The following is a 9,804-nucleotide window of genomic DNA, read 5'->3' as shown; positions in this document are numbered from 1 at the left end:
ATGGAAAGAATTAGTAAGTAAATTCGTTGAGAAAAATATGTATTTAAATAATTAGCATTTAAATTAATTTAAATTATGCGCATAAGTCACTTATATTGCCAAACCAAAAACTGAAACAATGCAATACATTGTTTTATTTTCCCAACGTACAGTGCAACTACCATCTGTGACGTTATCCCAAAAACAGGAGCTTGCTGTATGAAGTCCCGCACCATTTTTTTGCATTATTGTACAAGTAACTGCAACATAGGCTTAAATAGTTTTCAATTCAAATATTAACTTTTTTTATAATAATTATGCATACCTATATATTTATAAGGCTTTTGCAGCTTGGTCAAATTTCCCAAACAGCTTTCAACAACATTCGATGTCCATTGATTAACTTTATTATGTTGATAAGTATTGCCTCCTATCGATGATTCAATTGCTTCCTTAATAATTTTGCTCACTTCATCAACAACAAACTGTGACTAATTAAACATAAAACAATTATATTTGAAAATATTTTTATTAAACATTACAATTTGATTTGTTTATTTTTGTATGTATAGATTAAAACATGGAAAGGTATTACTATTATGATAATTTCATCTTAAGAAATAGCATAAGTAACAATAACAAGAAGCTAAAGGTTATTAGTTGTCATAAAAGTTATCAGTTTCAACTAACCTCTTCTGACAAATCTTCCATTTTGACCAATGTTGAATAGTAAATAATTGGTTTTCTTTGTAAATATTTCCTTTTTTTGTAATTAAATGATTTTGTATATATAAGATGATAGGAAAACACTGAAAACCTCTTGTAATGATAATGATTTGACAGTGATTCAATTTGTTTATTTAATGACAGTTTTTTCTCCCCTTTTCAGTTAAATTTTAGCCGAGTGTGAGATGCGTGTAAATTGGTGTAAATGTATGTATATGTACGTAAATCAAATGACAGGCATGACAGCTACCACAAAAGTGAGAAAAACGTTGGTATGGTTACACTTCGATCGGGTGCCTCAAAAGAAATTAATTCATGTGTGGTTCAGTTACTTCGGTTAACTTCACTCTGTACTTCATCTCAGCAAAGTTTATTTATACATACTATGCTATACGATCGTGAATACGCAAAATTGCTTTACTTTATTCGAAACTAGTGATGCCGAATTTTAGGCTGCATAAATTCGAGTAGAAGCCTGGGGATACATACGCATACCTCAATCGTACCACTATACATGTGAAAGATGATTATGTTTTTACTCCAAAGAAGCTCGATTCAAATGAAAATGGTCCGAGACTAGACTAGAGCTTCCGCAATAATGCAATACTGCAATTTTCGCACTCTTCATACATACTAAAACGTTACTAATTAATTATCACCCTTATTTTTTTTATATTTCTGCATTCCTGTAAAATACCGAGAAACATAATCTGTAGAACTACTACATAGCTTTTCACTAATAAATTTTGGTATAGTTACTCAAACTTGTTAGTCACAGTTAACAACAAATATTACTAAATATAATAATAAATGTATATCTATATACATCGTTTTTGGTGCTTCTCCTTAACGATATCGACAATTATCATTAAAAGTTATAAAATACCGAGTTTTGTGTATTTCTTATTAAACATTTATTGTCACTGGTTAGAATTTTACTATTTAAAAGTAACAACCAACAGCATATAAAAACTTAATTATGGTTTAAGGTAAATAAACCTAATTAACCCAAAGACCATAACAAAAACTAGTTATTTATATTTAAATCATTTACAGCTTTATACATTTATTGGTACTTATAAAATTATCTGTACTTTTATAGTTTAAAAAATCGTATACATAAGATTTATAATAGAGAATATTAATTATCACTAAATCCACTAAATACCAGCTCAATTGCAGCTTGCACATCACCATTTGTAAATTGTAATGCTTGTACATTAATAGTGTCATCCTGTAGCCCCATTTCATGCATCTGTGCCAATTGCCTTTGCAGATCTGCGAATTGTGGCAACATAGGAGGTAAAATAGGTGGTATTGATGGATTTGTTGTAGGAGGTGGAGTTGAAGCAAAAGCTTGCTGCATAGCTTGAGAAAACATTTCAGTGGTTATTACACCAGGATTTGGAATATTATTTGCACTAGATGCTGAAGATGAAGAGCTAGAAATTTGAGCAGTTCGAGCACCCGCTCTTGAAAGTGCTGCTGCTAATTGTGCTGTTGTAATGGCTGAACATGAAGGAGTTGAAGAAGCATTTCCAGGTTGAGCTGAATCTGAAGACTGGGATGAATCTCCTGCCATTTCTTCATCATCACTTAAATTTTCTAAGCTGTATGAATAAGCTGCTAGCTGTGAAGTAGACATTGGATTGCTTGAAGTGCCAACTGCTGCTTGCTTTGATTCATCATAAACAGCTAATGCCAAATTTTGGGCTGCTTTCAAAAGTAGGGGATGTGCCTTTGCAATTCTAAGAAACAATTTATATCTTATTAAATTCTAATAAACATTAAAGATATAATTAAATATTTTCATATTCTTGTGTAAAGTAATTGTTTAACCAAATACCTTCGAACAGTGTCCACATCAACAAAATGTGCCATTAAATGAGGATCTTGTAGCATTGCTATAGCTACTGAATCTTCATATAAACCAGGAGAGGAAGAAATAATGTTGTCAATTACTTCTGGTCTTTTACTTACACGCTGGAATATCAAGTTTCATTATTAAAATAGCCTATACCCTTATATAGGATGTTTTTCTAATGGTAGCATATACAATTGTGTTACTTGACTATGATATTTACATACTACATATTTTAAGATTAAGAATACCTTAAAGTATTGATTTTCTATCACATATTTAGTTTAGTTATATTTGCAATTCACCACAAATATACTTTTTCTCAACAAGCTTAATATTAAATTAAATTGAATACAGTAATTTTATATACTACAGTTAGTAACACTAAATCATTTATATGCTGCCATAAAGTAAACACATAGTATTCTAGAATCTACCTACGTGCAAAGCACTTCTATGTACGGGATTCTCATTATAAGCTTTAAATAGTTCTGCTAGCTTTGTAATATGCTCCTCTGATATATTTAGTGTAGGTTTCGTATGCTCTACCTCTTCTTTTTGCAGAATATGTACCATTGCTCCATTTTTTAGACCATATGATTCTAACGTAACATCATTCTCCAGAATACAACCACAATAAATAAGATCTAGAAACATCAGAAAATATGTACAAATTAAAAAAAAAATAAAACTTGCAAGCATACTATTTATTGAAACAATAATTTTAAAAGAAAAAAAATTCACCAAATGCATCTTGCTTTAGGTTAGTCCGGGTAGCAGTTTCTTTTCTTAAGTCTTCAACTTTCAGTTTTATATTGAAATCATTAATTTTTATTGTTGTAAGACTTGCAGAATTTGAACGAACTCCTAGAAGTATATCGACTCCCATTGTTTCGTTACCACTTTTTTAATAACAACAGTAACAAAGTAACAACAAAGCACCATTAAGGCACCAACCACAAACAAAAATTGCACCTAAATCCCAAATACGCATACGAATGATTGCGTGTTGCGTTCACTTTTCAAGCAAACCTAATAAGTAAGCCAAAATAAGCGCGGAATAAAATAAGAGTGTCTGGATTGATCAATTTCATAAAACTTCTTAACAATAGTAAACGCTGAGTAATGCCTAAACCCTGCAAATTTCGACCAAGAATTGATTTTTTAAAGAATTTAATCAAAACAAAAACATATCTGCGCGCTGCGCAAGCGCATGCAACGACGTCCAAAGTTCCAAACTCCAAACAATCCCCAAAGGATCCAAAAGAGGCGCTGCAAGTTCAAGTCGTGCAGGTGGCAGCCGGCAGGTATCTCTGTGTGTAGGGCCTGGCCTGGCTGCGGCCGCGGGCACAGTGGGCACTTCTAGGAGTTCTACATACTATTCTAGGTACTTTTTGTGCAATTCGTTACTTCCATTCCCTCCATTCCATGGGCTCCATGGGACATTGGTATTGGTAACTGCGCCGATGCCGGCTTTATGAAAAAAATTGTGCAACATAAACAACGCCACAAGTGATGCAGCAGCAGCATGCACTGACTGACTGGCACATATGTACTAGTCATACTACACAGTTGGATGATGAATACTTGTACTTAGAAATGTCAGTTTTCTTGTTAAAAACTTAAAATCATACCATAGTGATGAAAATATGCATGCAATGCTACGTAAAATATTGATTTTAAATTTTAAATAAAATATAAAATGCAAGAGATTTGTGAAAGTATTCGTACGGCAGTCGAACAAGGTCGTACTGATATAATTCGAACTCTTTTAAATGCCTGTATGTACCCAATTTTATATATTTTATGCATATTTGGATATTACAATAGCTGAATTAAATATAAATTTTATAATAATTTATAATAATTTGTCGTCGTTTCACTTTATTACAGTAATAAACTATAGTATTTATTCTTGACAGGTGAAAATGGCAATACAGCTGAAGGAATTACGAAAGAGAAGATATTAAATCAGCCATTATTGGAAGCAGGCACTTATCTCTCTTATGCCTCAAAGGTAGAATTGTTACAAAAACTTATAAATAAAATAGTAATCAAATGAATATTTTCGATAAACTGCTGTTTATATTTTAAAATTTGTGTAGATTAATAAACCAGACATAGTCAGAACATTATTAAGTTTCGGGGCAGATCCAACTGTACAAAATGCACTTGGGCACAATGCCTTAGATTCGGCTTCTAATGATATTATTCGAAGAATTTACATTGAGGAGCTATTAAGAGCAACTGCTGCTTCTGAGTAACAAAATAATTTGTATTTAAAAACTCATTTTTTTATATATTGAATATTAACAAGAATAATTTATTATTTTTATAGGATAAATAGGGTAGTTCAGCTGCTTGATGCAGGTATAAATGTAAATTCTTGGGATTCGCAGGGTAGTAAAAATACACCTCTTCATTGGGCTGCCTGTTATGGAAGTAAAGAAATAATTGTGTGCCTAATTGGTAAATATTTCTTAACTTGTCTAATATTTTGATATTTTGATTCTTATTTTTAACCTTTATGTAAGAGCGTGGAGCTGATGTAAATGCTGAAAATGGTTGTGGTGCTACTCCATTACATGATGCTGTAAATAGAGGGGATATAAGTATTTGTCAAGAGTTGCTGCAAGCTGGTGCAAATCCTCTTGTTGGTGCTAATAAAGGGTATATTGAGATATATGATAAAATCTTCAAGTATTTCTGTTTTATTTTCTTTTTAGAAAATTTGCTGGAAAAACTCCTTATGAAATATCTGTAGGAAAGCCAGTTTTGCATTGTCTTATACAAAAGTATTTACCAAATTTTGGATCCAGAGAAAGTGAAAATATGCATAGCCCAACCTCGTATATAGATGCTAATACGTGTCAAAAAACTCTTTCAAGTAATATAAGCCAATTGTCTATTGATTCCACCAAATCTGCAGATGCAATATATGAGTCTACTCTGCGTGATTCTGGCAAAAACAGTCCTAATAGAAGCTTAAATGGCAAAGATGGCATTTATAATATGATATGGCCTCAGCCAAAAACTATCACTGAACTAAAGCATTTATCTGCTCCATTTATTGCTGAGAAAGAGCTTTTTATAACAATAATTCAGGTAATGATTATATTAAAATCTTTTTTTATAAAATATTAATATATTTAGCAATTATTTAATACAAATCAGTAGTTATATATGTATTTTATGTTTGGTACATTATAGGGGAGTGAATCAGTGCATAGGATATTAGATGTATGGGAAGTCAGTAGAACACATTTATTAGAGTTAGGTCACAATGTGAAAATTGGTGAAGTACAGCCTGCTTCTGGGAGATTGATCTCTGATAACAGAATAGAGTGTATAGTGAACAAAAATCTTTTTAACAATTCACATGGTTATGCATTACATATTTCTCAAAATATGATTAAAATTAGTGCTGGAAGTTTAGCTGGTCTTCACTATGCTGTTTCTACATTTGTTCAAATCTTGCGCTTGGGTAAACTCCAAAACAATTCAGAAATATGTGAAATAGAGTCAGTTTTTATCAAAGATGAGCCTAGGTTTATACACAGAGGTATTTTATTGGATATATCACCACGAGGACGTATACCTACCCTAGAATATTTGCTATATACAATCGACTTGTGGTCATCATTTAAAGTATCACACTTACATCTTTACTCCAGGTTAACTCCAAGTTGTGACTGGCAACTTTGCTATACAAAGTCTGAGATGGTTACACTTGATAGATATTGCAGGTAAGTCTTAATACTTCTTTAATTTATTATAAGTTAAGATTATTTATTAAAACATGCTTCTTTAGGGATCGTCATTTAGATCTTGTTCCGACATTAGATGTCGATTCTAATGTTAGCCAGCATCATCTTCCTCAAATGTGGCCAGTTTTTCAAGAGCTACTAGCAATTTTTCCAACTTTAAGTTATGTTCATGTGGGTCCAAGATTAGCAAGTTTACTTGTTAATCCAGATAGTTTTGATTTATCTGTTTCTACCAATGAAACTATTGAGACAGACATGTCCGAAGTATTCAAATCATATTCTTGTCTTCAAGAGTTATGGCACATTTTAAATTTAAATTCTAATACAACTCTCTTATTATGTTCAAACGGATTGCATTCTAAACCAGAATTTCATAATATTCCTAGTAATATTATTCTTGTAGAATATGGATTTCAGGTAGTTTTCTAATTAAAATGAATCTAAGATTATATAACATACTTAATTTGAAATATTTAATTTAGGCTGATTATGAATTTTCGGAGTGGACTGAAGCGTTTAGATTAGCAGGTGGTAATGTGGTACCAAGTTCTGGAACAGCAAGTTATAACAGTTTGGCAGGTTGTCCTGCCTCAACTCATGCCAATAGTAAAAATGCTATTAAAACTGCTCTTGAACATAATTCAATAGGAATAGTTGTAGCTCATTGGTCAGGAAGCCATCATTTAACACCACATCCATTTGCATGGATTGGTTATTTAATAGCTGCAGGTTTAGCATGGAATCCTAGTACGGAAATTGAAACAATGTTTGACGATAGTTTTGATGCTATTGAATCATCAGGATGCAATAGAAACCGGTAATGATCTTGTTATTTAAATATGTAATACAAAACACTGTTTTATTTTAAAAAATTTTACATTAGGTTTGTTTTCTTTTAGGCAATATTGCATTACAAAATTGCTCGATACGCATGTTTTTCAAGATTCGGAATACAAGATTGGAAGTGCAATATTAGAGCTGGGACGCTTAGATACTGTAGTTTTGACCCTGAGTAAAAACCAAGGAACAAAAGATTTACAACAAATTCCTGATAATCGTGGATCAACTTTATACAGACTTTTAACAGATCCAGATAATGTCAATTTGGAATATCTATCTGCAGACCTCTTTGGGGTAAGATAATTTTTAATACAATAGTGCTAAAATGTTTTAAATTAATAGTTGATCATAAAGTGATGCATTAAAATCATCAATTTTTAGAGGATGACAAAACATATAAAACGAGTGTCTCATTCATTATTCGAAGCTAATCTTTCATCAAAATTTGCATCAATGGAAATACAGGAGCTTCAGTTAACAGCTGATTTAATGCTAACAGCATGCAAAATAGGCAGAACATTGATTGGAGTTGGAATTAATCCTAATAGTAACATGGGTCTTGCAGTAATAAATTTGGGAGTATGTAATCTACCCCCTACTTTTAGAACAGATATTGCAAACAAGATGTTAGCTCATATTGAGCAATACAAAGGTGCTTGGATGCAAAGACATTTACCACAAGGCCTTCAAAGTTCATTATTAATTTTAACAAGTGCTTTACATAGATTTGTACCCGAACCATAAATTTTAAATTATCATTATAAAAATGGATAAATAACTTTATCACCATTATTGACAATATTTGGAGAAGCAAATGTATTATAATTTACATATCTATCTGGAAAATAATATACACAAGTATTATACAAATGAGATTTGTCATTACATAGAGCTAGGTGATAGTACATGATGTCTATCATATACATTCAAATGGTAAAAATGGTCAAATTAATAGTAATGTATAGAAGTACATTAATATTATAAATTCTGAAGTAATATAATTGTACATATTGCTAACTGATTGCAGTAAAGACTCAACTTAAAGACATAAATTTTTAATTAAGCCTGTATAACTTACCTCATAAATTTACAATTAAATAAAATTCCTCCAAAGATAACTTCTAATTACTGTTTACAGATGTGATAGTGCCACTTTTTCTAAATGTACAAATGTGACTAAGAAAAACATTAAGCATTTGTTAAAATCAAATCCAATTTACATACCACTACATTTTGTAATGCCAGTATACATGCTATTCAATAAATTGCACAAAATTAATTATTTATGTGACCAATCTTGGTTATGAAAAATTAATCACTTGTGCACTTGAGATATCTTAAAATGTTGAGATTTCAGTTGTACCGTTATAGTAGCCAGTAAGCAATATGTAGCATCAGAAGATGCAATATTTAAAGAATTATTTTAATAGAAATATAAAAAAATATATTAAATTAAAATATTATAAAACAAAGGGTCATTAAGTTAGGCTTTTTGAATTATCTGTTCTTGGCTGCAATAAAATATAAATTGTTTAAATATTGATTGAAAATAAATTTTTATTCTAAAAAAAGAGACTGCATTTTAGCATACCTCTACAGTTTCAATCACATTATTTGTATTCCTGTTAAGCCATCCTCCCAATTCTAGATCTTCTCTATAAGCTGCTTCTTCTTCTATCTCTTTTTGTCTATAGTATTCATTTATTTCAAATTCATATTTTGGAGTAGTAATGCCAAAAAAGCTTGCTAGTGATTCTCCCATATAGTCAAAACCATCCAACACTTTTTCGCCAACCCAACTAGCTTGATACCATGTCCAAGGAATCCAACTCAATGTTTTCTAAATACAAAGAAAAATCATTTTTTCGGATCTTTGTGAAGATTATTAATAACTACCCTACAGGATCAATTGGCACAGCCAATTTGTTCTCCTCTCCACCATCCGTTTCATTATCTGAAGAATATTCTTCCATGTCTCCATCAGAAAAATGCAAAATTCTTCTTGGGCGACGATTTGTATCATAATTCTAAAACATTAGAAAGAAATACTGGCTTAAAGTCATTGCTAGTATTGAAGATTAATGAAACTTACATCTTGACTAGTATCTGAATGTTGTAAAACAACATTGTTTAAGTCACAGGTAGCCATTTTTTTACAAGTAATTTTTATTTTTTCTTCTTTCTCACAAACAACACAGAGAAATGAAAAATGTTAAAGCATAATAAACCTACAAATACATATTGTTACTTTATTTTAAGATAATCATATGATCGGTTTGTCAGTGGTAGTAAGTGTAGCAACTGATAGCAATTGCATGGTCAATTTTGTAGATGTTGAATGTTAAAAGAAAGAGACAGACAGCGCTATCTTGGAACAATAAGGTCAGCCACTCTACTAACTGTCAATAAACAAAAATACGGTAATTTGTTACCGTATTCCGTGGGAGACAGGCCCAATAACTACTCTATATACTACATACAAATTAAGATAAAGCTATTATTTTTAACTTTACAATAGAGATTTTTTAAAGTGTTGCACTGTCTATACTGACCAATACTGGGTTTATACCTTAACCTAACTTTTATTATACATAGTGTCATATAGGTAGTTTATTTCTGTTGATCCTACGG

At 31.2% G+C, this 9,804-nt stretch overlaps 4 protein-coding genes across 4 annotated transcripts; 1 reads left to right on the top strand and 3 right to left on the bottom strand.

The window, feature by feature from the left end:
• Positions 1-22: 22 nt before the first annotated feature.
• Positions 23-1,556, bottom strand: Dlc90F (dynein light chain 90F). The gene is made up of 3 exons (XM_066728963.1): positions 670-1,556; positions 305-470; positions 23-239 (listed from the first exon to the last, which is right to left on the bottom strand). Exons 1-3 carry the CDS (start codon positions 688-690, stop codon positions 91-93), a joined length of 336 nt encoding a protein of 111 aa, XP_066585060.1. The 5' UTR covers positions 691-1,556; the 3' UTR covers positions 23-90.
• A 162-nt stretch (positions 1,557-1,718) lies between these two features.
• Positions 1,719-3,711, bottom strand: LOC136774567 (ubiquitin-like protein 7). The gene is made up of 4 exons (XM_066728961.1): positions 3,311-3,711; positions 3,008-3,213; positions 2,552-2,688; positions 1,719-2,453 (listed from the first exon to the last, which is right to left on the bottom strand). The coding sequence occupies exons 1-4, from the start codon at positions 3,453-3,455 to the stop codon at positions 1,847-1,849; spliced, it is 1,095 nt and encodes a 364-aa protein (XP_066585058.1). The 5' UTR covers positions 3,456-3,711; the 3' UTR covers positions 1,719-1,846.
• A 203-nt stretch (positions 3,712-3,914) lies between these two features.
• LOC136774565 (uncharacterized) lies at positions 3,915-7,918 on the top strand. Its single transcript, XM_066728958.1, has 11 exons — positions 3,915-4,347; positions 4,489-4,583; positions 4,672-4,826; positions 4,905-5,035; positions 5,101-5,236; positions 5,293-5,671; positions 5,777-6,312; positions 6,378-6,750; positions 6,816-7,150; positions 7,233-7,467; positions 7,555-7,918. Exons 1-11 carry the CDS (start codon positions 4,269-4,271, stop codon positions 7,915-7,917), a joined length of 2,817 nt encoding a protein of 938 aa, XP_066585055.1. The 5' UTR covers positions 3,915-4,268; the 3' UTR covers position 7,918.
• A 24-nt stretch (positions 7,919-7,942) lies between these two features.
• On the bottom strand, positions 7,943-9,406 carry LOC136774568 (protein FAM177A1). The gene is made up of 4 exons (XM_066728962.1): positions 9,266-9,406; positions 9,075-9,200; positions 8,765-9,013; positions 7,943-8,684 (listed from the first exon to the last, which is right to left on the bottom strand). Exons 1-4 carry the CDS (start codon positions 9,320-9,322, stop codon positions 8,652-8,654), a joined length of 465 nt encoding a protein of 154 aa, XP_066585059.1. The 5' UTR covers positions 9,323-9,406; the 3' UTR covers positions 7,943-8,651.
• Between the last annotated feature and the right edge of the window lie 398 nt (positions 9,407-9,804).

This window comes from Prorops nasuta, unplaced genomic scaffold (assembly GCF_024137725.1).
Source record: "Prorops nasuta isolate Cenicafe-Biocafe unplaced genomic scaffold, Cenicafe_Pnas_1.2 PNAS00006, whole genome shotgun sequence".
NCBI classification, from domain to species: Eukaryota; Metazoa; Arthropoda; class Insecta; order Hymenoptera; family Bethylidae; genus Prorops; species Prorops nasuta.
Note: the sequence above shows the minus strand (reverse complement) of the source record. Positions and strands in the feature narration are given on the sequence as shown.